Raw genomic sequence first — 27,887 nt, 5'->3', positions numbered from 1 at the left:
CAAAAGTTTCAAGATCAGACATCATAAAACAAATATCAACTGACAAGCTGTATTTGACTATGTTAATAACATACATCAAAGATGCTGTTTCTAAAGATAACTAGAGCATTTCACAGATGCCATGTGAAAAAGAACTCACGGGGGGGAACATTTAACTGAGTGACGTGTTAAAAGAAAACATATATTTTAAAATCCATCACCTACTTCATGTTAATGGCGTGAGTTTCCATTAATTAGCATTCTACGAGTTTCATGCTGAACTAACTTGAGGCTACAAAGTGTAACAGATTTTATAAAAGAATTCAAAGAACAAGAGAATAAAAAAAATCCAACTTTATTAAGGGCCAACAATGCATTGGCTAATCCTAGTGTCTTCCTCCTTCTGTGTTGCTAAATCCACTTTTGGTAGCACTAGTAGTGTGTCAACAATCAGGGCTACAGTTCCTTTCAAATGCAGCACACTGCACTAGTCATCCTGTGACTTTCGATGGAAGTACGTGCAGATCTTCCTCATGGAAACTGAAGTGACTGCAACCTAGAAGAGATCAAGTCAACTATAAACATGTGTATTTGACAGTAGATGTCCCCATCTAGTTCTTCCAGGTTAAACTCTGCACGCACTGTAAAAGTCTTTTAAACTTCTCCCCTCCATAACTGCAACAGCTTGTCTATGCCGAGGAGCTGCCAAGTTACATACTGTTAAAAGGACAACCATTATGTTCTTTGCAATAATTTGTATGGCTTCTGGGACATTGGGATCCTGTTTAGTGACAAGTTTCAGAGTAACAGCCGTGTTAGTCTGTATCCGCAAAAAGAAGAACAGGAGTACTTGTGGCACCTTAGAGACTAACAAATTTATTAGAGCATAAGCTTTCGTGGACTACAGCCCACTTCTTCGGATGCATATAGAATGGAACATATAATGAGGAGATATATATACACACATACAGAGAGCATAAACAGGTGGGAGTTGTCTTACTAACTCTGAGAGGCCAATTAATTAAGAGAAAAATAGGACCTCATAGGACCTAATCACATCAGCCATACCATCAGGGGCTCGTTCACCTGCACATCTACCAATGTGATCTATGCCATCATGTGCCAGCAATGCCCCTCTGCCATGTACATTGGCCAAACCGGACAGTCTCTACGCAAAAGAATTAATGGACACAAATCTGACATCAGGAATCAAAATACTCAAAAACCAGTGGGAGAACACTTTAACCTGTCTGGTCATTCAGTGACAGACCTGCGGGTGGCTATATTACAACAGAAAAACTTCAAAAACAGACTCCAAAGAGAGACTGCAGAGCTAGAATTGATATGCAAACTAGACACAATTAACTCCGGTTTGAATAAGGACTGGGAATGGCTGAGCCATTACAAACGTTGACTATCTCCCCTTGTAAGTACTCTCACACTTCTTATCACACTGTCTGTACTCGGCTAGCTTGATTATCACTTCAAAAGTTTTTTTTTTTTTTTTTTTTTTTCTCTTAATTAATTGGCCTCTCAGAGTTAGTAAGACAACTCCCACCTGTTTATGCTCTCTGTATGTGTGTATATATATCTCCTCATTATATGTTCCATTCTATATGCATCCGAAGAAGTGGGCTGTAGTCCACGAAAGCTTATGCTCTAATAAATTTGTTAGTCTCTAAGGTGCCACAAGTACTCCTGTTCTTCTGTTTAGTGACAGGAAACATTTGCTAAAATCCTTGAGTTACCCTTCTGTTCTATGAGAAGAGCCAGAGGCTCTAGTTTTAACCCTGTCTGCACCAGATACAGAATTTCATAGATTTTAAGACCAGAAGACATCATTATGATCATTTAGTCTGGGGCCATAGATTTTTCATTTGCATCAAGACCAACCTGAGGCAGAGCTAGAGTATGTTGTTTAGAAAGACATTCAATCATGAAAGGACTAAGTCTCTGAAGTGCATTACTGAATGGTCTGTATTGTTAGCACTCTGTATGAGCCCAAATGCTGGTGAGAGACAAAACTTAGGTCGATAGGAAGGGATTTTACCAAGATAAGCCCTAGTCATTATGACAGTTTCAAAGATAATTTGTAGGCCAAATTCTATTCTACCATCAAGTTTCAAATTCTGGTGTAACTAAAGATTGTATTCAGTGGTAACCATGTTAGTCTGTATCAGCAAAAAAAATGAAGAGTCCTTGCGGCACCTTAGAGACTAACAAATTTATTTGGGCATAAGCTTTCGTGGGCTAGAACCTACTTCATCAGATGTATGAAGTGAAAAATACGGGAGCAGGTATAAATACATGAAAGGATGGGGGTTGCTTTACCAAGTGTGAGGTCAGTCTAACAAGATAAATCAATTAACAGCAGGATACCAAGGGAGGAAAAATAACTAATAAATAACAGAGCCAGAAGGGTACCGAGAAGTCACCCACTACAGGACAGGCCCAACAAAGAAAGTAACAGAACACCACTAGCTGTCACCTACAGCCCCCAACTAAAACCTCTCCAGCACATCATCAAGGATCTACAAACTATCCTGAAGGACGATCCCTTACTCTCACAGACCTTGGGAGACAGGCCAGTCCTCGCTTACAGACAGCCCCGCAACCTGAAGCAAATACTCACCAGCAACTACGCACCACTCAACAAAAACACCAACTCAGGAACCAAACCCCGGTCCCAACTATGTCCACATATCTATTCAAGGAACACCATCATAGGACTTAACCACATCAGCCACACCATCTGGGCTCATTCACCTGCACATCAACCAATATGATATATGCCATCATGTGCCAGCAATGCCCCTCTGCCATGTACATTGGCCAAACCGGACAGTCTCTATGCAAAAGAATAAATGGACACAAATCTAACATCAGGAATCATAACATTCAAAAACCAGTAGGAGAACATTTCAATCTCTCTGGTCACTCAATAACAGACCTCAAAGTGGCAATTCTTCAACAACAAAAACTTCAAAAACAGACTCCAACGTGAAGCTGCAGAACTGGAATTAATTTGCAAACTGGATACCATCAGATTAGGCCTGAATAAAGACTGGGAGTGATTGGGTCATTACAAAACCTAAACTTAATTTCCCCAATACTAATTTCTCCCTATTGTTACTCACACCTTCTTGTCAACTGTCTGTAATGGGCCACTCTCTTACCACTTCAAAAGTTATTTTTCCTCCCTTGGTATCCTGCTGTTAATTGATTTATCTCATTAGACTGACCTCACACCTGGTAAAGCAACCCCCATTCTTGCATGTATTTATACTTGCTCCTGTATTTTTCACTTCATGCATCTGATGAAGTGGGTTCTAGCCCACGAAAGCTTAGGCCCAAATAAATGTATTAGTCTCTAAGGTGCCACAAGGACTCCTCGTTTTTTTTAAAAGATTGTAATAATCATACCTCAGTTATCAGGTTTATAAACAAAGCTCAGCAGTCCTCTGAAAACTGATTTCGGAAGTTACAGGCATCATGGGATTCCATGTATATTGATTCAGTGACAACATGCAAATTGAGAATTTGCTCTAAAGCACAAAAAACTCCTCATATGCCAACCATTTTAACCACTCTGCAAATGCAGAAAGTCATGCTGGGTTCCTGCTTTCTTGCACAACACAAATAGTAAGGAGTCTGCAGGCCAAGTTCTGCCCTCTGACAGTTGTGCAATCCCTTTGTTTTCAATGGTTTTTCCACAGATGTTACCGAGGGTAGAATTTAGTCCCACAATTGTTACAGAGTTACAAATTGATACAAGAGCTAGAATAAAATTCAGCGCACTTTCTCCAAAAGCTGGGTTGGGTCTGCAGTGCTAGTGGGGGCCAATTTATGTCATGTAAGTGGGCAGATAAAAAAGATAAAAAAAATGTAAGCAGCAGATCAGTCAAGTAAGTGTTGTTGTTATTTTCAGAGTAGAAGTGCATTGTAAGTGCCAGTGTCATAGATAATGAGCATTTTCCAGTACTCTGTTCTAAATCATTTTCAGTTGAGCAAAACCAGTTCTGTTTCTCTCTCCCAAGAGTACAGGTGGCACTGAAGGATAACATCATTACCCTGAATGGCAGAGATACTGGGGCTTGTTATATCAAATTTCCCTTCCTTCCTCTCCCCTTCCCCTCCTCCCCACAAGCAATGAGGTCTGATGCTCCTTTTGATGCACAAGTTGCAAATGGGAGTTGTGCAACACAGCAAGGAGAGAACAGAACCCAGAGTTCAACCGTTTCTCTGCTGTTGTAACCATGCCTAGTCTACTTACAGATCCCGATGGACTGGCTGCAGTCGCTGCCTCTTGTCTTGTGCTGGGACTCCGAGAGGATGGGGGGCTGTTGCCTGATGCTTTTTGGCTACTGGCCTTACTAGTCTTCAGCTTCTCTCCCATTGCAGACAGCCAGTTTTTTTCCCCAGGTGAACTGTTCTCTTTGTCCAGCACATCAGCCCCTTTCCTGCAGGAGTTCTTTAAAGGAAGAGGGGGAGTCTGGAAGCCTGCCTGATTAAGAGGGCTTTCAGGAAGGGATGTCTCCTTTGGGCTCTGGCCACAGCCTTCAGTTCCATTATTCAACTCAGCAAGGCTCAGACAGTCTTCATTACAGGCCTTTTGGCCTGCTGCCAAGAAGCACAAATCCAGCTTGGATTTTTTAGCCACTGGGTCCAGCTCAGTCACACAACTGCAGCCTTTCAGACACTTCTGCCCCATGTGATCTCCCTTGCTGGACTCCAGCCTCCTTTTGGCTCGCTTCTCAAACAGTGAGTGTGGTGTTACGGGGGTGCCAACTGCCTCTGGAAGACCTTGTGTGACCTCTGCCAAGGCTTTTCTTGGTGAAGGCGTCTTTGTTCCCATCCCTGGTGGAGAGGAGTATGGAGTCCTGGTAACCCAGTATTTAATGGACATCTTGGTGGAAGATGATGGTTTGGGAGAAGTGCCTGATATGGCTTTGCTTTGCTTCGCTGGAGTGTGGGCCTCGACTGTTGGGTTTTTGAGAGAGAATGTTGGAGTGTTGGTAGAAAGAGGAAGGTCCCCAGCATAGCTGGGAGCACAAGCTGCTGGCCGGGGTGAGGAAATGCATGGGCTACCCACCATGGAGACTTTTGCAGGAGTTCTCTGCGTGCTGACTGGTACTACTGATGGAAGAGAAACAAAACAGTCAAGTGAGTGACACAGTACAGCAACAGCAAGTGAAGAGAGACAGATTAAAATTAGACCTTAAAGAAGCCCACCAGACTCTGGGACATTCAGAATCTGAATTTAGCAGCTTACCTATTTGTCTAATGCTCCCCACCCCAGATCTAAACACCTCTAAGCTCCCATGATTTCAACAGCAGCAGAGTTAGGCCAATACTGAGCACTTTTGAAAACTCCACAGAACATAGGATCCTTATTTGATGGCACTCGTCTACCCCAGTTGTAACTGGCACCTCTTAAAAGAGCTGCAATTAGAAGACTAAAATGGACGGAAGGATCAAGACATATTTTAGTCATTGACCTCCCAACACAGCCGCAATGGGAAGAGAGGGAAGCATATTTTTAGAAAGTGCCTCAGCCCAATTATTTTTTCCTTGAGGACCAATCTGTACAATAGCTATAACTGAGTCAGGATTTAGTGCAGTTAGAAGTATTGTAGATGTGACCCGTGTCCCTGTAGCTCACTTAAACCCAGACCTGTCCAAAGCTTTAGTTCAGTTATGGGGACATGATCCGATCCCATCTACATTACAATTTACAAGTGGTTTTTAACCAGGTCAGGTGACATTGCAACCCAGTCCCACAACTAGTTGTAATGTAGATGAAGCCTTTGATTAGAATGCTCTCCATTATGGATAATTGTCCCAACTAGGCTTTGACATTCATACACCAGTAAGATAGATAAGGTGGGAGCTAAGAAAGGTTTCACATTTCTCCTACTATTATCCTTTTGCTGGAGAATATTCTGCAAGGATAGGTTACTGGGTAGCAGTCAGTTATTTACAGTGCAAAGGGACAGGCTAGAAATTCCCCACATCTTGTACAAGGTCTTAGATTCCAAGAAAGATAGAAGTAACTGATGGATTGGTTGCCATGACAAATGAGTGATTTTTTTTTTAAATAAGCAATTTCCATGTACGTATAGCACAGTGGCTATTGAAATCATCAGCATGTTGTGAAATAAACTGCGTATAAATCCATCTACTCAACTGCATACCCACATCTTGCGTTGTAAAGCAAAGCATAGTCATCAGTGTTTATCAGCTGTGTACCAGGAATCCCACAATAAATCTGAGGGCAGCATGCATTTAAGCTACATCTCAGGCCAAAACAAATCAGTAATTATTAAGCTGTTTTTCAAAAGAGATATTTTACTTTGAAGAGAGACGATGTACTAATGTGTGTCCAATGTCTGCTTTTCAGATGCTGAAATGTCATGTATCTGAAGGAACCTTTTTGGCCCTAAACTTGAGGTGGTACAGTTAAATAAGACAGCACGTTAGCTACCTTAAGCACACTGTTTCACCAAGGAGCAAAAGGGCTCTAAACATTTTCTGCATACCAGGGAGTTAGTCTGAAACTCTTAATTCTCAGCATTAGCTGTTATGCGGTAAAGTACTTAATTAGGGTGCTGAAGTCTTGTGGGAATGAAGTGCCATTTTATTTAGAATGTTGTACTTGCTTGTGAGATGGTGTGCATGGTGTAAACGCCTACATAACTTCTCAGTAACACACTACACATCAGCTTTTTTTGATCCTTATCCTTCCTGAAGACTCTCGTATAATATTGCCCAATAATGTCTTTACACCTTTAAATTCACGTACTGAGCAAACAGAGTAGACTACAAATGTCAACCACTTTAAAGCACAAGGTGGAGTTAAATGTTCCTTTCCCAATGATGTTTATTAGTCCAGACTGAAACAAGTTATTATGAACTCATAGCAGGGTCATTGCTAAGATTTGGTCTTTTAATCTTGGCCCTAATGAGCACTTACTTACAGGACTATATTATCTCAGCTGGAGAATTAGTTGTGCTTAAAATGTAAGCTCTTAGATGTGGAAGAAGGGTAGTAGTGATCTCAGCAACCCCCTCTCACTAGTGATTAGCTACAAATTCATACACTAGAAATGTGGGGTGATGAGCTGGAATGAGGATGTGGCTGCCCACAACCATGGCAGTCTGAAAAATATATTCTGGAGTCACTACCTCTGGAAAAGTGAAAGCTATCTTGATTTAGATGCTGGATTGATGGTGATGATTAAAGGTAGCCTGTGATGCTACCAAATGCCTATATCCCCAGTGCTGGGTAACAGAATAGAAGCAGCAAGCTTTTTTGTAGCAGTTTGTGCACCAGTCAAACATTCAGACCTCAAATTCTATTAACAAGTCAAGTCTATTGCCATTGATACCACTCCCCAACAATTCTACAAGGCTGTTATATTTAACACTAAGTGCAAGCCTCTTCCAAGCTGCCAGTCAAATGAATGATGTATATGTCTGTAGGACTCAGACAGATACATGCACAATGTATACTAACAGTGGGGATTTCTCTCTCTCTTGCTGTCACCCTATCCATTTTCTACAGCAACATTATGGGCTTCAAGAATCAAAAGAATCACAAATTCAAGAGACAGCCCAGCTCTAGTGATTCTGATGACATGAAGGGCAGAGAAATTAATAGCACTTAGCAAATTTATAGACATAATTTCCCAAGGGAAGGAAGCTGTGTTTGCTGCATGCCACAGTGCAGGTCAACAGTCAACACATAGCCACAACTTCACAATTTGTTCCATTTAAATGGGTAGGATGCAATCTAGATTTCATCTAAACAGACCTGAAATGCTATTTGGTTAGCCAACTATGAATCAGTTTGCAGATAGCTCCCGTATTCTAACAGCATGTGTTTTGTGTTCAAAGAGCCAAGGTCAGCAGGAAGCCTGCTGTTGCATACACAAGGTCTGTGTGCTTCCTCTTCCCTCCTGGGTTGTTTTAATGCACAGAGAACAAAGAGAAGTCATATTTTATCTAGTATAATTGCCAAATTCGATTTGTAAAGATCCAGGGTACAGGCAGCTTTGGGTTTTCAAGTTTCTCGATGACACAAGTGTCCATATTTATTTCTGAGGGAATACATTGTGAAATAGTTTCTCAGCAGCTCACTGAAACAAAGCGCGTGTATGTGTGTGGTGAGCAACTATGGAAGAGAGCTGGCACTTACCCACCTATTGTCCCGCAAGCTTCCTGCAAGACAGTTACGCACTAGCAAAAAGCTAATTTTAATGTTATCCTAGTCAGGGGGATTACAAAACCTTCCACTTGTATTTACAACAATGAAGGTGAAGCTCATTTGGAAAGTCAGTAGAGGGAGATAGATCAACACAGGAAATGACACCAACCAGCCACTGCCAACTCATTTTTGGTCCAAATTTTAAATATTTCTGATACAGCTATCTTCATATTCCACTTTGCATTTATTATTGCTTTATTTTATAATATCTGTGAATAGATTTCCATGTACACACATCAGTGGTTAAAAGAATAGGTGCATTTTAGAAAGCCATCACTGAACTGCACGTCTGAGTTCTGCAGTAAATACTACTGTATTGTGCCGGAACAATAATTTACAGCAAGACAGAGTCAAATTAAGATTACATTTCTAATGGAATGTAAGAGTTTAGAAGCAGGTGTGTATAGTTCTGGAATGTTGAAAAGGCACCTTGTCCTGTAGAAAGGGAGTGCTTTGTTTTGTTTAAAAACAAAAAGAGAGGAAGTCAGTGTTGTTTAATTGAATTCATCTGCTGGGCAAGTGGAAAATTTCAAAAGCTCCAGGGCTGCATATGCAATACCAGCCATTTACTGGATGGTGCATCAGGCCTGGGCAAATGCATGAATTCACATATCTAAAGAAATGAATAGCAATAGCCAATAGGAAAGCTTTTGCTGAACCAGTAAATACACAGAATTCTGAAGTACTGTTCCTATGTTGTGGGACAAAATACCCCTAAGGGCCTTACCTATTCCATTTTGCTCTTCTGGTTTCTTCTGACAGACCCAGCCTACCAAGTTGACTTTGCCTGATGTCAGTCTCTCCTTATCACAGTCACGCCGTAAGCGCCAAATCCTCACAGTGTTGTCATCAGAACATGTGGCGATCTACAGCATAAATCAGTAGGTTAGACCATTGTGAAGCCAGGTCCCACAGTCACTGGCAAATCAATCCAAGAGAGTTGGTACTCTCAGTACTCTGTGCCAATAAGTGTTCTGCACGGAGCCCTCCCTGTCCACTAACAAATAGGTAAAGGAACTGCCAGCGAAAAACAAATGCTGTCTAATTACTGTACCAGAGGAAAAAGCTATCTATTTCCCTTGAATGTGATCTGACAGGAGAAAGCCTCCATCTACCCCTTTTATGGCAAAGAAATCGCAGCCTGCCCATTTGCTTTGTGAAGATTCTGTGGCAGGCAGCCATTTGCTCCACAAGTGCCAATATATACAGTATTTGTTTATTGACATTTCAGTAACTCAGTAAATAATAGCAGAAATCCAGACACGATCCAAAGCTCATGTTCCAAGAGGAAACAGACAGCAGAAGATATGAATTCAACATTTTGTATCAGTGTCCAATGCTCCTTCTCTCACTCCTCACCTTTCCTTGCTTGGGGACAAACATTTGCAGTGTTCTAAATAGGTAATGTTGGAGCAAGGATAAACGCTGGAAAGGGATTGTGTCACTAAGCAGACTTTGCCATCATCCAGTGTCAGTAGCACTTGGTACAGAAAAGCAAGAGACAGGACTAAAGTTTAGGTGCAGCAGATCCCTATATAATGGCATGTTGCGCTTCCAAATAATCAGTGGAACCTGCCAAACAGGCATCAGAACTTTTATTGATCTCCTTTTGTGCTATATATACAGTGATTCACCTGGGAATTAGTAAAAAAGGAAGCGCTATGGCCTATGTTCACAGTAATCAAGATGCTTTTCCCCTGGCCTCCCCAACACCAACATCAGCTCTACAAAACTCTGCTGGTAGGCTTGTCTTCCTTGCCTGGGGTTCAGACCACATCACTTGCCTCTTCCAGTCTTTCCATTGGCTCCTCATCTCCTCTGCATCAACTTCAAGTTTCTTGTCATTGCATTCGAGTACCTGCCTAACCCCCCACTCCTTTCTGAACTGCCTTTGACTTCTTTTACATTGGCCCAGATTTTAATGCCCTGTTTGTTTTCTTCTCCCATGCTACTATGGTCAGGATACTGGACTTGATGGAACATAGGTCTGATCCAGCACTGCAATTCCTATCAGGGCCGGCTCCAGGCACCAGCCCTCCAAGCATGTGCTTGGGGCGGCACCTGGAGGGGGGCGGCGCTCACCTGGGGAGAGCGGGGCCGCGGCCGGGCTCACCGCCCTCCCACCGGTGCTCCAGCCAGCTGGGGAGACTGGGGCCCCGGCCGGGCTCGCCACCCTCCCCACGGCGCTCCGGTCGGCCAGGGAGAGCGAGGCCGCGCTCCCCGCGGGGGGGAGCAGGGAGCGGCGGGAGGCTTTTTTGCCTGGGGTGGCAAAAAAGCCAGAGCCAGCCCTGATTCCTATGCCACCCCTACAACTGGAAAGTATTTCTTGAGCTTGTCTGCAAAGCCACTACCTGATCCTAATTCAAATCCCTCTTGAGGGCCTACTGTGATGCCTAGAGAAACTAGCTGAGTAACAATGGTGGGCAGAAGGGCAACTGAAACCGCCAGCAAGAAACCCTATGGGACTCCTCGGATATCATAGCTGTGGGAGGGGCTTATTCCTGATTTGGAGCTAGACTGGTCTCTTAACCCTACTCCCCATGCCAACAATTCCCTCCCCTCCAGTGATGGCCACATGGGGGAACCACTAATGCTGACCCTTGCGTTTTTGTTAAGATATGGTCCAGGACAGTGAAGCTCTTGGATTTAGCATTGAATTAGAAGTTATGTTGACAGACTCAATATGGCTTATTGAAAGAACAGACATTAATGTTCTTTCCATCCTCCCACTAAAGCTCTCACTGCTCTGCACTAGACTGGCAAATATATCAGTAGACAGACAGCAGAAGACATCAACAAAACTCAGCATATGAAGACCTTGAAGAAATGGCTTCAAATTTTGGCACTATAACATTTAGATTAATCAATTATCAACCCTTTTGTTAGCATAACAATTTCCATCAGGAAAGGATTCCATACATTTCCAGGAACAGACTTTTCCAAGTTACTAATAGTTATCAAAGGACTCAAATTACCTGAAAAAAATTTAGGACAGCATCATACTGTATGCACTTGAGGACTTGGTTGAAAATATAGTGTGGGCAATGTGGCTTGATACCACAAAAAATGGCCTCCCTCCCAAAAATCATACATTTTTGCAAAAAAATATTTTTATTTTTTTTTTTAATTTTTCCATTTCTCACTGAAAACTTTTGTTTACCATTTATGGCTATTTTGTTTGCAGAATTTTTTTTTTTAAGTAATCACCAATTTTGACTGGTTGGCTTAGTCATTTGGTAGCGTTTATCAAAATAGAAAACTTTAAAAATGAAAAATAATTGAAAATTTTGATTTTTTAAAAAAAATCTGTGGAATATTTCAAAAAATGAAAAAAATTATCTAGACTTTAAACTCACAGCACTAAACCGTCTTAGGAATTTTCATGAAAACATTTCCGATTAGCTCTAACTCTATGTGAAGAGAAGAGTGTTGCAAGCCAGTTCATCTATGCCATTCTCTTTTCAATAAGGCTTTCCATACAGAGAAGATTCAGTTGCCGGTCAAAACACCCCCCCTCAAGTTTTGTAAAACAAACACTATCGTGATCACATCTGGTCCTTCATTCACTGGTTTCACAGGAGATTCCAAAACACAGTTTTTCTAGAAACTAACCTTAGTGAAGTCTGAAGGACACCAGGCAACGGAGGTAACCTCTTGAGAATGACCAAGGAGCATCATGGGAGGAAGATGGGGCTCAGAAATCTAAAAAAACAATCCACAATTTAAAATCAGTTGGATTTCTGCATCAAAAGCATCATTAAGGAAGGCTCCACTCTGCTGATGTAGAATACTATGGTGTCTTTCATCAAGGATCTCAAAACACTCTACAATGAAATAAGCTTCCCAACACCCTCCGAGGTATGCAAGTATTTTCCCCATTTTATATAGATCTCAGGCACAAAGAGATTAGAATTGCTTGCTTAAGGTCATGCTTGAAGGTCTGTGGCAGAGTTGAGAAGAGTACACAGATCTCCTTAATGCCTGTACTTCAGTCACAAGCCTATCCTCCATGCCTAGGTATAGCAGAACTTCAGAGTTACGAACACCAAAGTTACGAACTGACTGGCAACCATACACCTCATTTGGAGCCAGAAGTACACAATTAGGCAGCAGCAGAGACCAAAAAAAAAAAAAAAAAGGAAATACCGTACAGTACTCTGTTAAAAATAAACTACCAAAAATAAAGGGAAAGTTTAAAAAAAGATTTGACAAGGTAAGGAAACTGTTTCTGTGCTTGTTTCATTTAAATTAAGATGGTTAAAAGCAGCATAGTAAAGTTTCAAAGCTGTATTAAGTAATGTTCAGTTGTAAACTTTTGAAAGAACAACCATAACATTTTGTTCAGAGTTATGAACATTTCAGAGTTACAAACAACCTCCATTCCCGAGGTGTTTGTAACTCTGAGGTTCTACTGTATCTTGGAAGGTATCACTTATTCCCAAGAATTCAGCACAGTCTCTCTGCATTTATTGAAAACAATGCTCCACATAGAACTGAATGGCTCAAAGCAGGGGAGAAATCAATTTCACACCGATGACATGAGTAAAAGTAGTTACTGCCTGACAGTTACTGAGTAGCCTATGTGAAATAAGTTGGTGGCCTCAGTCCAGTTCCTCATGGACTTGACAGCCACATCTAAAAAACACACCCTCACAATTAGTACTCTGTTGGCCGTCTTGGCAGAAAGGCAAGGAACTGAATAAGCTCTAAGAACAAATTAGCATTTCGCTACTAGAGGTGAAGCAGCTGGGTCAGGATGGAGTGTATTGACAGTGCCGGGGAAAACTTGCACAGGACTCTCTGCTCTACATAGGACTTGTCTCCAGGGATGTCAATCCAGCGCCTTGCACAAGCACATTGCTACATTGAATAGCATGGTCCATTTAAGGTTCCAGTAGCTCCTGTTGGAAGCAAGTTTGACTTCTCAGATTCTATGCTGAGTAGAAGGTGACGTTTATAAAGCAACAGGAAGTCTTAAACCCAAGACCTACTCCAAAAAGAAGCAGAATTTGGTAGTTTACTACTTGCTTCAGAGCTAGTTGTTCATGTAGTTGGCAAGTTCCAGTGTGTCTTACAGCCAGCTAACCTATAATTAACTTCATAATAAGATAGCAACACTGTCAAGGTTCCTTTAAAAAAAAAAAAAAGGTTCTGAGACGATACAGTACACACACTGATTAAACGGAACCCCAATCCGATACACCTTTGAAACTGAACCCCTATTTGATACACCTTTATCCTGACCTATGACAGCACCCAATCTTTATCACAGCTCATGAGACCAGCCAATAACCAGAGACTGACTTAGCTGAGGCTAATATTAGCCTTGCCACAACCAAGCAAGAGCAAGAAATCAGATTTAAGGTTCTTTTTATTTTGCAGACTTTCAGCAGGTTTCCTGAAGTTATGAGTCACCAGTAGCGATGTGACATTAGATGTGGGATTTGCACTGATGACTAAGTAAATTTAATAGATTCTTTAGCAAGTGGGAAAAGGTGGTTTTATACACAGATTTACAAAGATAAATGCAAAATATCAGGGAGGGTTTCTAGTTTCTTGGTCAATTTCCTTTTCTTGTCAAACTTTTATTTCTTGCCATGGCAGCCTGAAAAGCTGTAGTTAAGATTCTTAAGTAGAGTATTTAAAGTTTGTCTGAACTAAATGGTTCATAACAGGCTTTTTTTTAAGGATGTGTGTGGCATGGTGGAGGCAACCACTTGACTAAATATCTATTAAATGCTCTGTTGAGAATATAACCTTCTCTGCCAAAACATGCAATACCATGGAAACTAAAATCCCATTTAAGGAATAAACTGAAGGAGTTCTTGGTATAGAGAACACCTTAGTTTACATTTAATAGATTTTTATTGCGTGTAGCAAGACATTTAATAATCCTTGACTACTGACAAGAGGGCGAAAGGAGAGAATTATTCTCACTGGGCCAGATTCTGCTCCCGTACTGTTTTCACACTGATATAATTTAACTGACATTGATGAAGCTGTACATAATTTCCACCAGTGCGAGTGAGATACAAGGCATTTGTATCTGAATGGGTTTGAGGGGGGAGGGAGGAACAGAGTACAAACTAGGTTGTTGATGCTGTATCCTTTGGGTTCTGGTTAAATCAGCATCGCAAGTGCTTTGTCCCCCATGTTTTATTATGTCAATAGGATGCCAAAATGTACATATAAGTATAAAAACTGATAGGCGATTGGCTATCTATTGGGATTCAGGATATGTCTTATATTATGTACACATCAGACTACACAGGAATATATGAAGTGTGATGCTAAGTCAGACCAAGGGTCCTCCTAATCTGGTATCCTGTCTGCTCTGACAGTGGCCAGTACCAGATGGTTCAAAGAAAAGTATAGTTATGGAACCACCTGGCTGTAAAGGAAGTTAACATAATAATGGTCACCTGACCACCCTTTGTATATTTGTTTTAATTAATGTTTGGCATCCAAATGCTATAGCACTGGGAATCTTATAAAAATAAACAGATGGATTTTAAATCCATTTTTTTCTGAATTTTATGAAGCCCTTAAATATTCCTGTGCCGTTCCCAGCATAGTTTCCAGGGAACCTTTTTAAAAACATGGACTTGAAATGTGCAATGCAAGATCACACAGCCGGTTTGCTGGATAAGCCTGGCACGTTACGAACCACTGAAGATAAGCCTAAGGGGATACCTATTAGTTTTGCTATGAAAGCAAACACATCACTGCGGCGCTGCTACTCCTAAAGAAGCAGCCACGAACCTTACAAGAACGCTTCTCTCAGACCCAAAATGGCTACGAGCCTGAACCAAGGCTGCTGTTGTACATACTCTGCACTCCTAACTGTGCTTTTATTTCCAAACCCATCACGAAAAGAGAGCAGGCTGGGAAAGCAGGGCAGGTTCAATTTTCAGACAGCTGACTTTGCCAGTGCCTGATAGTAGAAGGTACATGTTAAGTTAGGGGTGGGCAGGATGAAAGCATCACATCAAATACATCGTTTGGTAGTGAATATAACTAAACCAAGGAATTCAGAAGCGCTCATGCAAGTGTGTTTGAAGCAGATTGGCTGACTGGATATAGGTCAGGTGAGCCACATTTAAATAGCTCTCTCTTATCCCCTGTAAGGGGATGAATTTTGCCTCTGAGCAACAGAAGACCGTGTAGAGGTTGCACAGTGCCATGAAAGGGTTACTTGGGGGAGGGGAGTTGGCAAACGGTTTGGGCATGGAACACAATATTAGAGATAAAAGTGAAGATTCACCCTAATGTGGATTAAGTTGTGGTTGGTACTTAAATAGGTTCCTATCTATTGAAATCTACCACCACAGGGCAGCTTACAGGATAAGGAAATCCAAGTAAGAGAACTATAAATATACAGGGGTGAGGTGTGTGTGCGCAAAAAGTCTACCCTGCAAACCAGCAATACTGATCAGAAATGGCAGGAGCTTCCTGCAAGAGAGTGGCTGAGTTTAGGCCAATGGTGCTAATGTAAAATGGAGACAGCAATAACAATTCTAAGATTGAGAAAAAAAGTCTTGTGGCCAGTTCAGAGACAGGATTCCAAATTCACTGATTTCCTGCTCTTACAATCAATATGCCTCAAACTTTACCGCAGGAACAGTAGTATGGTATTGAAAAACACCCCAGCCAGGATTCATTGCAGCATTAAACAGCATAATCTGAAGAGTTACACAAACAGTCACCTAAAGATTGTACCCATTTGTCTCTTTGTCTGAGAATGCCTCTCTTATCCACGTTTCTGCGTGGATGAAACTCCACAATCCCTCCCCACACGACACAGCGGGGAACAGAACTTCTCTCATTTTGAAGGCCCTGCTATTAACATGGTGACATTTGCATTTCCTACACGTCAGCTAGAGATGCCAAGTGACTAAGCTCCTCAGCTGTCAGCCAGCATTTCGGAATTTTGCTGAAGGTTCTGGCTGAGCCCTTGCCATAATACAAAGGCTTTAACTATTGCAAATTAAGCATGAGAAAAAGCTATGTCTGAACCAAGAGCTTATGAACTGGAAAAAAAAAGTGCCCCTTAAAACAATTAAGCTGTTAGACTCCACTAATGTGCACCGCTGCTAAATATGAACCAAGAACCTTCTACCTGTCATAGCTGCTGAATAAACAGAAAGAAGATTTTAATGCCCATTAAAACCAGATTAAGATCAGCAACTTACAATAATCAGCAGTGATGAGAGACATAATGGTGGCAGGAGGTTAGCTCTGTTTTACATTAATAGTTACATTCAGGTTTGACAGCTGTATACTTTGGGCACAACATGCCAGGAACTAAGCCTGTGCTGCTTTAAATGGGACCCTCTTCCCCACTCATCTCCATTCACTATGTGAATGTGGAAAGCAAACAAAAGGAGAAAACAGAACAATTCTGGGCCGTCAGGTTGGGGCTTTGTGTCTGGGTTTCTTTCAAGTGTCTCACCTTCCAGATGTACGCACTCTGGTCGCTTGAGCCACTAACCAGGAACTGGTCATCTGGGCTAGTGCTAGACTTGACATAAAAGGTGGAATTCTGGTGTCCATTGAAGACTGCCACTGAGACAAAAAAAAAAGTAATAAAAATAAATAAACTCAGAACATAATTCTGTAGTTCAGCTGATTACACAACTAGGGCTGACATTACAGGCTTTTCCTGCCTGTTCACATAGCTCAAAAGGCAGTGGTTATACAGACTCCCTTGCTTTAGGGCCCCAAGTTTCATCCACTAGCTAGCAGGAGGCACCATTCCCTTTTGCCCCTGCACAGCACAGTGGTGCAGTCATGTAATAGTTTTGTTAAATCCTCTCCTTCGTGTGACAGCTCCAGGCAAGGACCTCCTCTGGGCCCAGCCCAGGTCCCTCAGTCAGCCTCTTTGTCTCCTATTCTCAGGGCCATGAGTGCAACTCTCCCCCCCCCCCAAAAAAAAAAAGAATGGGGCACCCAATAATTGTTGTTAGCTAAGACCTGGCTTCTACTGAAACAGTGGAGGAGACATTTGCTCCTCCCCCTTCTTCCTGCCAGTGCTTTATTTCTTAAGGAGAATATGTGCTGGCTCAGAGACACTGGTCGCTTTCCTATTTTTAAAGTCCCAGTAACACCTCACCTGAACTATTAAGCCATGAAACTACTGCCCTGAATAGCTGCAATCCTTGGTATGCCAAGAACCGGAAGTTCCAGCAGCCAACACGGGAGCAGCACACAGATCTAGAGCACTCGGCTACTCTACACCCAGGCTTCTTATCAAGGTAGAAAGGGCAAGTTACCGAATTTAGCAGGATACGTGACTGAGGCCCTCTGCCAACACTGGCATACAGAGCTAGGAAGTGAACTGTGAACATAGTGGTGTCTGATTTACAGCAGCAATACAGTAAGAACCTAGAGTAGCAGTTTAGCAGGGAAACCACTTACAGTTTCTATTTCAAGGAAGTTTGTTTGTATTTGGAGTATTTCATGAACTTGCATTTACAAAGGTCACCACAACCCGCTAGATCCTGTAGCTCTTGCCAGCTTTTGTTTCAATGCAGTGTTCAGAGTGACAGGATGCAGCGTGAGCCTGCACACTGGCAACAGGGACAGATCCTACTGAGGAGCCATTTCCCCACTTCCTCCTCCAAATTAAAAGGGAACAGAATTGATTCAGACCCAGCTACAAAGAGAAAAGCAACAGCAGACCCTGCTGGTTTTCTAGTTATTGAAGTGAATCTGCAAGAGTCTGCTGCCCTCTGCAGGGCTCAGAATAGGATGGACACATTCTGTTTGGCTAGGAATTCTTTGAAACAACAGTGAAATGTTTTGCAACCAATAATATGAATCAAGATTTGCCTCCTAATGCTGATCCGTCATTACATAGAAGTCAATAGAAGCTAGTGACTAAAATCAAAAGCCAGCCTGGAGACTGTCCTGTCCCTCTAGGACTAGCGCTGAGTGAATAATTGATTCTGTGGCTGAACTGAAAAATGCCCCAAAAATGTGTTCAGTTTTAAACCAAAACTGATTTTTTTCAGATTTTTACCAAAACATAAAAACCAAACAAATTTTGTTTGGGTCGAGTGGAACCATCATTTCAAAATAAAATATCAGTTTGAACCAGTTCATTTTGAAATGAAATCTTGAAAGGAACAGCTGACTTTTTCCATTCTCCACCCCCCATTTTTTACGTGGCCAAAACTATTTGCTGAATTCCACATTAATTCAGGAATAGTCTCCCTGAAACTGCATTTTTCTGTGAATTTACTATTCAACTGAAGAAATTTGCCCAGCTCTATTTATAAACCTTATACAGGAATAATAAATTATTTAGTTTTTGTATAGAATAGAATGAGTTTAAGGCTCTATATAGACATTATCTAATTAATCTTCCTCGGGGATAGTAATCAGTGTCAACATCTCCATTTTAAACACTAAATGGGAAATGGAGACAGAAAAGTGGAATGACTTGCTGAGGGCTGCACAGCAAATATTACTAAAACTCAGACTTTCTGTTCCACAGTATGGGGAAAAAATAAAAGAAAAGATCCTTCTAGACACCTCCTCACCCAGCCTCCCAATCTTACGCCCTCCCTACAGAAGTGACTGCTATTTAAACAAACAAGACCTAAGGATGGTTGTATGGAAACAAACTAAAGATAAATTAACATGATGGTGCTGTTTCTGGTTAGTTAACCCCTCCCCTCGGATGCAGAGCTTCACGTTTATTAGCACAGAAATCTGATCTGTGATTTCTCTTCTCCAAGTGGCCAGGCTTGCCATTCTTATGTTTCTCCTGTGCTGTGCAGTTGAAGAGGCAGGAAGGCAGCCTGGTGAAAATGCTTCCAGAGCTGAGAAATAGCATATTTGACATCAGCAGCTAATCTGGGTAATATTGAGAACTGACACTACTGCTCAGCTCTGGAAGCATTCTCACTGGGCTGTCTTCCTGAAGGAGATTCTCTTCCCTTCCCCTTCCTTGTTCTTTTGAGTTCCGTTGGCTGAGTGACTAAGAAAAGTCTCTAGAAATTCTAAAACAATGCCATTGACTGGGCTACATCTAGTAAGAAGTGTCACTGCTTATTGCGGTGAAGCATTTGTCTGTCTCTGACAGAAGCAACTCTGTGCATCACAATTCATTAATCATTGTGTTAGCACAAAGGTCACAGAGGCACAGCCAAAGCCATCTGAAAAGATAGCCTGGATCTCTGCTGAAGACCTCATATAGTGTAGGAGTGTTCTGGGGACTGTTATAAAAACTCAACTCAGAATGGTGATGTCTTAAGATCTCTGGAGACAATTTATCATCAGACCACATGCATTTTTTCTACTCATACATTAAGACTTAATGTAACTTTAGAGTTCAGAAATGGCACTAGAGCATGGGGCATTTCAACCGAGTTCACTGGTTAAAGTGTGCTTTACAGGGGTAATGTCCAGAAGCCAAGTATTCCTAATGTGGTAGCTGTGGTCTCTGAGGCCTTGTCTACACTACTACACTACACTTGTTTACGCTGTAAATTGACCTAAGTTACACTACTCCAGCTACGTGAATAATGTAACCGAAGCCAACGTAGCTTAGGTCAATTTACTGTGGTGTCTACACTACGCTGCGTCAACGGGAGACACTCTCCCGTCAACATATCTTACTCTTCTTGTTCCGGTGGAGTACCGGAGTCGACCGGAGAGCGCTCTACCGTCAATTTAGCAGGACTTCACCAGACCCGCTAAATCAACCCCCACTGCATCGATCACAGCAGTGTTGATCTCAGGTAAGCATAGACATGGCCTGAGTGACTCCAGTCCAGTTCCTAGTTTTTATCCCAACTCCATCATGATGGATCTGAGCACATCACAAGAACAGATATCGTAACAGAGGCTCTTTGTAGGCAGTCACAGAAGATACAAAGGAATAAGTAGGCTTCTCATTCCTTCAGGCAGTCCCTCCAAAACAGGGCACAAGTGATGGGGAAAGCTTGCATTGCTACGATCCACATTGTGCCTGGTAGGTGGACAAATGGCACTTCAGTCTTCCAGGGTTAAAAGACAGAATAAACTTTTCCCATCCTTGGACTCTCTACCAAAACTGCCAACAACCAGTTCCAGTTAGTGCCAGTTTTGACGGTGGTTTCTGCGGTGTGGATATCCAGGCTGCGACCAAACTAATTTCATACAGGCCACCAAATCATCATCCGTTTACATCAACTTTACTTTCATTACTGACCTGGACCCAACTTGAACTAGATGCGCAAGAAGAGTTCTGTATCCCTTTAACAATGCCCTGAGCCATCCTGACCCCAGATTTTAGCAGGTGCCTAACCTGTGGCTGAAACTTAGAAGCTGCATTTTATAGTGTCAGTCTAGGCATTTGGCAACTGTTTCCACAGGTATCATTCTTACCTGGAGTGGTCTTTAAACTTGTCATAGTGAACATGTAAATATTGTCATCTGTGCAGTTAGCAAACAGACTGGTACCAGTGGAGTCCAGAACCAGACTAGAATATCCTGGAGACAGAAAGAGAAGTTCTGCATAACCAGTAAATCCAAAAAAACCCCCAAACAAACAAACAAGAAAAACCAAGTGGAAGGCTTCTGGGCACAATTCTGGGCATCTCTATTACATGTGATGTTACTGGGATATTCTTTTTTCAGAGGGCACAGTGACTGGAGGATCAAATTTTCTAGAACTGATGTAGCATCTTCTCACCCCTGAACTCTCCCAAGACTTTATGGAGAAGTTTAGAAACCATCCATCTCACCTATATAAGCCGGACTTTCAAAAGCAGCAATCTCACAGGCACTTGTAAAGTTGGATTTACAGGGGTAACAAGAACATCCAGATTTATACACAGTAAAAGATTAAATAAATAACCACCAAGAGTTTTGGAAGGAACACAAAACTTCCTGCTTCGGGGCATAAGTCAACCTCTAACTGATTAGTTAGGGTTCCAGGGTTAGACAAAAGCGTTCCCTGTGTGCAGATTATTTCATAACTGCCTGCTGCAGGATTTCTTTCATCTTGTTTGGAAGCAGCTGGTACTGGACTCGTACTGTCAGAGACACGATACTGAACCAGATGGAGCACTGGTCCGATCCAGTATGCTAGTCTTGTGGAGTTAGGATACAAGGATTTTAATCAATGTAAGTGCAGAGCAGCAGAAACAAAATCAAGATTTTTATAATAAGCTGGGCCTTAAAGTGAGGTTCTAGTCAAGAAAGCTACCATGTAAAAATAGCACCTTCTTATTCAGTAGATCTGCTCCCTGTGTGTATTCAGAGTTAGAGCTGCTTACCTTTCTGACCAATAGAAGTTTTACTGTGTTGTACCCCTGTTGGCTCTGCAGAACCCACACAACAAAGAGAGAAGGAGCTGAATTTGGTTTTAGCTCATTCATCATCACCAAGTTAGCTAAGTTCAAATTGCAGGACCATGTTCTCCACCCAGTTACTTTTGTGCAATCCCACTAGAAAGGCCCACAGGAGTTATTATTACTCGTTTGATGATACAGAAGCAGGAGAAACAGCTTGAACTTCAAATCTCTGCTTGAATTTATGGTGCTGGCTGTTTAAAAAAAAAAAAAGCCCTGCTAAACCAGGCCAGTCAGATCTGGAAATCACTGACACAAGATATGAACCCCCTCCAAGCCATCTTCTTTCACATCATTTTTCAGATCAACCTAAAACTTTGAGGAGTAACATCATTCAATTGCTTACCCAGTTTGCGAGTGCTGATCCCAGGGTAGCAGAATGACTTGAACGGCACCGGATCCTGCCGATACATGGTGTAGTTCTTGCGCAAGTCCCATACTTTGATTACACTGAAATTCAAGATACAGGCATCTCCTTCTACACCTGCTACACAGAGTTGATAAAAGCATTCTACAGCAATAAGAGGATGGTTCCCCACCACTTGTATCCAGTGAATCTAGAAATGCAACATGACTGAAGCAAACCAGAGCGGAGGCCTGCTCAGAGAATGACAACTGAGATTGCTGGGCTAGGCAGTGGAGTCATTGGCTGCCTTTCACCTTCCAGAATGTTCTATTTTTGCAACTAATATATATTTAAGGCTAAAGCATGGAAGTTTTCCAGTCCAAGAATTAGGTTTCAGAGAGAATCAAGATGTAATTTGACCCAATGAGATAAAAAACTAAGTTAATTTTCTCAGATGAAAACTAAAATAAAGAGGATGCATTGATATTTTGACAGTCAGACTGAAAAAGTCCTTCAAGCTTCTTCCTTGCTCTCTGTCATGAAGGCCCTGACCCAGCAATGAGCTCCATGCAGGTGGACCCCAACCCTGTTGACTTCAGTAGCACTCTGCTTGTGTGCAGGGATCTGGCCACGGGGAGGTGGTTGCAGGATCAGAGCCTGAGAAGGTAATCTCCATATTAACCAGAAGGACAGTTTATTAGCACTCCAAGATATACCAACCGACCTCACACCCCAAAAATGCACCCTCTGTTTTTTTTATCCTGCACACTCACACATATCCAGCCACAGCTCATTATCTGAAGAATAATATTTCCACCCAGTAGTCTGACACCTTCCCCTAAACAAAAATGGAGGTGCTAGAACAATTAAAACAGCATCCCCCTGGTACTTGGTTATGAAGCTTGAAAGAAAACTCAACCACTTGTCATGAATGGCAGCAATACCTTGGGTTCACCGTCACAACCCATTTTAGGACACCTTTTTAGGCTTTTAAAGAGATTTGTCACATAAGGCCCATAATTTTAACATACCTTTACAAGAGTGCTCTTTCCAAGACAATTTTTTTTTTTTTTTTTTAATTCATGGCTTGCCCTACTAATTAAATCCCCAGTAAGGAGGAGTAAGAAACACATTCAGAAGTGGTGATGCAATCCAGCAGACTCAGCACTGGTCTGGAGTCAGAAGGCCTCCTACACTGCAATTAGACCCCTACAGCTGGCCCACGTCAGTTGGCTCGGGCTCACGGGGCTATAAAATTGTGGCGTAGATGTTTGGGCTCAGGCTGGAGCCTGAGCTTTGGGACCCTTTCCGTCACATGGGCCCAGAGCCCAGACTCCAGCCTGAGCCATCTACACCACAATTTTACAGACTCACAGCCTGAGCCCGAGTTAGCTGGCACTTCCCAGCCATAGGTGTTTAATTGCAGTGTAGACATACCCTAAGTGATTTGGGGAAAGCCACCTAGCTGCTCTTTGCCTCTGTTTTCCCACCTGTAACATGGGGGAAATGCCTGCCCACCTTTGTAGAGGACTTTAAACTTGACAGATGAAAAATTGCTATTATAGTGCATTGCTTCCTTAAAAGTGATGTTATCAAGTCTCATTTAGATCTAAAATTAACATTGTTAGAGACCTTTCTAATTGGCAAGTAGAGTGAATTTCCCTATGCAGTTAAACAAGGTATCTCACCCGCCCACGTGCCAGAATACCAGAGCCTGAGCTTGCCTCTTGTTAGAACCATTCATGGCTCTTATTGTCTACTCTAGATTTTGTTAGATGGACAATCAGTAACACTTCAGATGTTCACCAGCAATTTACTCTGATTCAAGCAATATGTAAAATCTATTGGGACCCATACAATTTCTGTTCAGTTTCTGCCCGTGCCGCTGAGAGGAAAATTCAGATTAACTCAGAAAAAAAATCCATTCTCTCTCTCCTTACCCATCGACAGCTCCTGCAGAGATAAGGGTGTGTTCATCTTGAAGCAGCACCACTGTCACACTCTGCTGGAAATCCTAAAAGGAAAAGAAAGCTATTTGTTTTCTGTCAGAGTCAGTAGAGATTCTCTGCAAAGTTCAAGGCCAGCATGAATGTTTGGGAAATCAGTTCACTCTCCCTCCCAGACAGACAATTTCTGAGTTCTGCCAAACCGTTAACTAGCCTCAGTCTTGCTTTAGTAGTGGCTCAGTCCTTGGACTCCACCATGGTCACAAAGTTTTTGTTGCCCAGCAATTTAGTCACCATAGGCAGGAGGCCCAGGAGTGCTAGTAGCAATTTAGGACACCGGGTTCTGATCCTGCAAGTGCCCCGCAAGTAGAATTCCCACATAGGTCAATGGGATTGGGCTCAGATTTGAAAACACTCCTCACAGATTAGACATAGTAGAGCTCTCGCACCGTGGCATTTAGCAGATGAAATAGGCACAACTCTTACTCCCATGAGTTATAAATATCAAAGCATGACAGTGTGAACAGCTTCCTGAAAAAGCCAATCTTAGAAGCTTAGGAATGGAGTAATGATCCCTCCAAAAAAAAAAAAAAAAAAACACAAGCGCATACCCGGCAAGGAAAGAACATGTGATTTGCTCAAGGATAACTGGATCTCATAGTTAATTCCCCACACAGGTGACCCAAATTGATCACAGCATCTAGTTATAAAACAACGATAGAGATCAGGCTTTGAAGAATATAAGTTTATCAGCATTTCTATCCCATTCAAACTAGATGGCTCTCCACAGTTGAGATGCTCTCTTGTTCATTACTTTGCAAAGCTACCGCAACACAAAATGCTATTTTGGGAAGTAGAGTCCTAGATTTCTTTCACTTTCCAAGTTCTTACCACTGAAGGGGCAAGTCCTCTGAGATTCTGCTTTTTCTTCTTTGGTTTGGAGAGTATCTGCTTGTCTACTATGTTGTGGGCTCCTCCAATTTGATTCACCTGCCTGTAAAATCCATCTGAAAGACAGTTCCAGGAAGCCTCACTTATTACTGCTACATTAGCTCCCATTTACAGACATAGTTTTAATAAAAATAGACACGGAGTGGAAATACATTCTAGGAAGTGACTGAGAGTGACCTTTAGTTTCATTCATATACTCTGCAAACAAGCATTTTCAATTATTTCTAATGCTGAATAGAAGCAGGAAATAAAGAACATGAGCGTATATTGCAATAGCTGCCATACGATCAGGACTCTTCAATAGGTTAAATTCTTCCTGATTAAGTGAAGTGCAAACCATGGTTAGCCCTTTAGGACAGTGAGTTCTACAATTAATTTCACTAATGAAGTATCAGTTTAATACATTTAAATCCTGTTGATTTAACAACATGCAGTCATGAGGTTTATTAAATACAGTGTGTGTCAAGTTTCTAAAAGTTAGCACTTACATAGCACTTCATTAACGTTAGCTAAATTGTGAGGGGAAATACATCTGATCATCTAGTCCAGTGCAGGATTGCTCCCACAGTACATTTGTAGTGCTTTCTCCAGTCTGGTTCCAAGTACAATGAAGTTGATAAATCTCATTGAGGAGACTCAGTTTTCTGTTCATCCATCACTCCTGCACCTATCACCATGGTGTCTGAGCACCTTACAAAGCCATCTGACTGATCTACAACTAGTCTGAGTTCTGTCACATATGGGCAGCTTAGTGAGAGCGCCTTGCCCACGTGTCAGTGCTGAAGAGGTTTAAAACCAATGTTATGGCGTCGTTTCTTGCATGAGAGTCAGACAACTGTGAAGTAAAATCTCGGGCAGCTAGTTCTTGGATCAGATATTTCCTCTTTTGATAGTAATCACAGCAGTTAGGACATCTACCAGCTCACAGCCCTAACCCTCACACACTCTCCTTTCCAGTCTTGGATATTTCTCTAACAATTTTTTTTCCTCCCTGCCTGATCCAGTGAGTTGAAGTCCCCAACTGATTGGCAAGAGCATGGGTACAGTGGAGGCATGGAGAACAGCATGCACCAAGAGCTATTTCCTCCAGATGGCATCTTGAGTCTGGACAGCAAAAGCACTGATCAGCTGCTGAGAACAATTTGTAGCATCTCTAACTCTGAACAACAGACCAATTATTAAACAATCAATTTGTAAACACCTAGAGGATAATAGTGTTTTAAAGAATAACCAGCATAGATTTGTGTAAGAACAAATTAGGCTAAATCAACCTTATTTCCTTTTTGGACATGATTTCTGGCCTAGTGAATAGGGAGAAAGCAAGGCAAGAGATATCTTCATTTTAGTAAGGCTTTTGACACAGTCCCACATGACATTCTCATAAGCAAAGTAGGGAAACGTGACCTAGATGTAATGATCATAAAGGTGGGTGTACAACTGGTTGAAAGACATGGAGCAGGGAGAGATTGCAAACACTTTGGAGGACAGGATTAGAATTCAAAGTAACCTTGACAAATTGGAGAATTGGTCTGAAGTCAACAAGATGAAATTCAATAAAAGTACAAAGTACTGCACTTAGGAAAGAAAAAAAAAATCAAAGACACAACTACGAAATGGGGGGTTGTAGTGGACCACAGATTGAATATCAGCAAACAATATCATGCAGTTTAAAGGCTACTATTCTGGGGTATACATACAGGTGTGTCATAGGTAAGGCATGGGAGGTAATTGTCCTACTCTACTTGGCATTGGAGAGGCCTCAGCTGGAGTACTGCGTCCAGTTCTGGACAACACACTTTAGGAAAGATGTAGATAAACTGAAAAGAATCTGGAGGAGAACAAAAATTATAAAAGGTTAAGGAAACCTGATCTATGAGGAAAGGTTAAAAAAAAACCTGGGTGTGTTTAGTGTTGAGAAAAGAAGATCAAGGGGGCACCTGAAAACTGTGCTGTTATAAAAAGGACAGTGATTAATTATTCTCCATGTCCAGTGAAAGCAGGGCAAGAAGTAATGGGCTTAATCTGCGGCAAGGGGGATTTAGGTTAGATAATAGGAAAGACTTTCTAGCAATGAGGGTAGTTACACTATCAAACAGGCTTCCAAGAGAGGTTGTGGAATCCCACTCACTGGAGGTTTTTAAGAATAGCTGGACAAACACCTGTCAGGGATAAGGCTTATTTGGTCCTACCTCATCTTAGGGGGCTGGACTTGATGATCTCTCGAGGTCCCTTTCAGGCCCTACATTTCTGTAATTATGGCCCACAAAACATATCAATACAGAGACTTAGGCAAATCTGAGAGTCCCATGAAAGTGGCAATACCCATTAAATACAGAGAAATCAGATCCTTGGTTTTCTCCCACTAAAGCAACTTTCCCCCCAAATTATCCATGTCCTGTTCAAGAGACTTTGCCTGTAGTGCAATGAACTGCGTCAACCCAATGAATAAGCTCCAATATGGAACAAAAACCACCAGCCCCATTACACACATCTGAAAGCTCACCTACCTTTTTTGTTGCATCTGGTGTCCCAGAGCATGACATTTCCATCTCTGCCTCCAGTACAGAAGACAGCTGAGGGAAACATGTTTATTAGCTTCAAAAAGTTACAAGTGTTCATTTTTAGAAGATTAACTCAAGCCAGGGTGATACCAGCTCTGTGACAATGCCCTGCCTCATCTGCCTGTCCTAGCCCTAAACCTGGCAACCACATCTCAAGGCTGCAGGCTCACTGCTAAGGTGATAGATTTAGAATCTGAGGAAAGGCAGCCTGCTGCTTGGTACTGTTTGGCAAAGGAGATTGGTGGGTTTGTCCCTTATTATAACTGACCCACAAGCAATAATTGAAGATAGTAGCATATGAATATACAAGGAGAACTGAATGACTTAGGGGACCTCCAACTTTAATAGCTTAAATTTGGCTCAGGTTAGTGATGACAAGAAGTTACCAGAAAGCGATTTAATGCTGATGTCTCATGCAGCAGTAGCTAATCTTACTATAGTTCAGGGGTGGCCAAACCTACTGATCCTCTGAGACGCATACGACAATCTTCTGAA

At 41.9% G+C, this 27,887-nt stretch overlaps 1 protein-coding gene across 2 annotated transcripts in view; it reads right to left on the bottom strand.

Annotated features, from left to right (window-relative positions):
• Positions 1-318: 318 nt before the first annotated feature.
• The window catches only part of DTL (denticleless E3 ubiquitin protein ligase homolog), a 33,339-nt gene continuing 5,770 nt past the window's right edge, over positions 319-27,887 (bottom strand). For both annotated transcript variants that reach the window (XM_054022211.1, XM_054022212.1), the window contains 10 exons: positions 27,339-27,404; positions 24,772-24,887; positions 23,875-23,948; positions 21,935-22,038; positions 20,621-20,725; positions 16,698-16,810; positions 11,858-11,947; positions 8,973-9,111; positions 4,253-5,115; positions 319-535 (listed from right to left, as the gene is read on the bottom strand). In XM_054022211.1, the coding sequence (XP_053878186.1) occupies positions 467-535; positions 4,253-5,115; positions 8,973-9,111; positions 11,858-11,947; positions 16,698-16,810; positions 20,621-20,725; positions 21,935-22,038; positions 23,875-23,948; positions 24,772-24,887; positions 27,339-27,404 (1,739 nt within the window). In that variant the 3' untranslated portion in view covers positions 319-466. The remainder of the gene's footprint in view (positions 536-4,252; positions 5,116-8,972; positions 9,112-11,857; positions 11,948-16,697; positions 16,811-20,620; positions 20,726-21,934; positions 22,039-23,874; positions 23,949-24,771; positions 24,888-27,338; positions 27,405-27,887) is intronic.

The sequence above is a fragment of the Malaclemys terrapin genome, chromosome 3 (assembly GCF_027887155.1).
Source record: "Malaclemys terrapin pileata isolate rMalTer1 chromosome 3, rMalTer1.hap1, whole genome shotgun sequence".
Lineage (NCBI taxonomy): Eukaryota > Metazoa > Chordata > Testudines > Emydidae > Malaclemys > Malaclemys terrapin.
The sequence above is the reverse complement of the archived record's forward strand: the minus strand, read 5'-3'. Positions and strand labels throughout refer to the sequence as shown.